A 2237-nucleotide genomic window follows, 5' to 3' on the forward strand; every position below is an offset into this window, starting at 1 on the left:
CAATCAGAGTTGGCTGGGGAACAGTGCAGCTATGAGGGTTCTGTTTCAACGTAAAGATACTGAAATCTACTATGAAAGAATCTATGAAAACCAGTGTCCACTGTAGTGGGACACCTTTGGTATCTTTGTCCATATGTCACCTATGCCTGTTCAGGGAGTGGCCTTGGATGGCATGCACCACCTCTGAAACAGGTGTCACCCCATTGTCTTAAACTATGATTGACAAGATTGCAAGCTAACACAAGAACAGGTGAAAGTGTTTTAAATGTCCAGAACGGTTGACAAATGTATCTTGTGCTGTGTTACAAGAGGAAGTCTACTTGTGTTACTGTTACAGAATGACACAGATTAACATTAACATCACCATGAGACATGTTTGATGTTTTTCTGCTTGTTGTTTGGATTTATTGTAAATCGATAACAAGCGGTCCCCCATTGATGATGAAAGTCCAGTGAAAGTTGATCAGCCCAGTCAGTATTTTTGAGCATGAGGGTCAATGTTCCTGAGTGAGACAGGTTGTAACTGATCCCTCTGATCTAGTTTGTCCTCCTTGTTACTCTGTTTCGATTGGGCTGGTTGCTTTGAAAGGTCCTCAGTTCTCAGTGGTGTCTCCTCTGTGTTTTTTTCCAGTCATGCGGAGGAACCCCTTCGTGGTGGACGGCTGGAGTAGGAAAGGGTCCCGCAACGCCCTGCAGGAGCTCTACAACCCCACACAGGTAGGAGGCTAACTCCTCTCTCTTTATGTATCTGTTCTTACTTGTACTCTCCTCTTCGCCCAGCTGTCAGAGGTCTGACCCAGCCAGGCCTCTGAGACACTGACCCCAGTTTAGTTTAGCAATTTTTGTGCTAGCCTCCCCATTCCTAAAGGTGGATTGTTGCTCAGTCTCTGCTGACTGTGACGTGTGCGTCAATGCCTGAATGTCAGCCTGGAAGTGACAGCATTCTTAGTGCCCCCCTTCCAAATTCACCACTGCATGGAAACTCCAGGGGACAGCATTAGCATAATGGCCAGCCATCTCCTGTCCGCTAGTCAGGGAACTTTACAGGCCTGAGGCAACAAAGCCGTCTTCAGTCTTTGAGGAATGAGAACAGACAACAAGGGGCAAGAGAGGACGAGGTTTTGCTGAAGTCTAACAACTTACCTCTCTGAAGGACAGAGAGGAAAGAACAAACAACTAAAATGAAGTGTTTAACATCAGCAGGTAGTACTCTTCACTTGTCTCCATGAATAGCAGGATTATTATTGTGCTGTCAGTGTCTGTTCCAGCCAGCGAAGCCTCACTTCATTTACTGTTTCACAATTTAGATATAAAGGGCTTCACGAGATGGTAACCATCTGAGAACATGACACCTGCTATAACTACATGATTGCCGGCATGAAATTAAAGCATATTATGGGTTGCAGTTTTAATGGTTTTTCTGCTTTATTGGGCCGTTTACAGCAAGGAGAGACAGAGGGAGGATGGAGAGGTCTTAGCCTGCTGAGCTAGCAGGACTCTCTCTGTTAATGGTTCCTATTAAAGCTACACCAGGCAAGGTTTTAAAGTAAAAANNNNAAAAACATGCCCATATTAACAAGTTTGCAAATCCAAATGTGGGTAGAAAGTCCCATCAGCACTATTGATTAATCATATGTGATCAAAATTCTTAAAAATAATCTTAGTGGTTTCACACATTTAAGTCCATTAACTACAGAATTTGTGTATTTTATGTTCATTACTGACGACCACCCTCCAAAGCATACGATTCAGAATGATTTCCTACCTTGCAGGCAGTCATTAGTTTTAAGGCTAAAAAGAAGCTTTTGGCAGCCAAATCAATTTAGACGTGGCTGCCAAAAAAGGTTTGCATTCATAAAATATATTGTAAGGAAATCAAATTTGAGCAAATGTTGTAAAAAAGGATAAGGCTTATTGTGTCACTGAACCCCAAAGCCCCTATATGTGTAGAATTTCTTTGTCATTAGAGCTTTGTTCTAAGTTTTTTTAATGAGACAATTGCCCAATGAGACAATCCCATTGACAATTGGGATTTCTCAGAGTAGGGAGGTAGAGGTATTTGTATTGGCAAGGATTGCTGATAGTCACACTTAGGGCCGATTCAGACCAAAACCAAATCCAGTTTTGTGACAAAACACCACCTCCTCTCTTTTCATTTTTGATATTTGGGGTTTGTCAATTTAGATCCGCTGGGGCTGCAGGGGATGCTGGAATGTAAATGCAGCACCCGCTATCCT

General features: G+C 42.8%; 1 protein-coding gene across 1 annotated transcript in view; it reads left to right on the plus strand.

Annotated features, from left to right (window-relative positions):
* Window positions 1-2237, plus strand: part of chst11 (carbohydrate (chondroitin 4) sulfotransferase 11) — an 84133-nt gene that overhangs the window by 60585 nt on the left and 21311 nt on the right. The window contains exon 4 of the mRNA XM_035681192.1: window positions 542-717. Coding sequence (XP_035537085.1) covers window positions 542-717 — 176 coding nt within the window. The remainder of the gene's footprint in view (window positions 1-541; window positions 718-2237) is intronic.

Source organism: Morone saxatilis, unplaced genomic scaffold (genome assembly GCF_004916995.1).
Source record: "Morone saxatilis isolate NCDOM2014 unplaced genomic scaffold, NCSU_SB_2.0 Contig10, whole genome shotgun sequence".
Taxonomy (NCBI): domain Eukaryota; kingdom Metazoa; phylum Chordata; class Actinopteri; family Moronidae; genus Morone; species Morone saxatilis.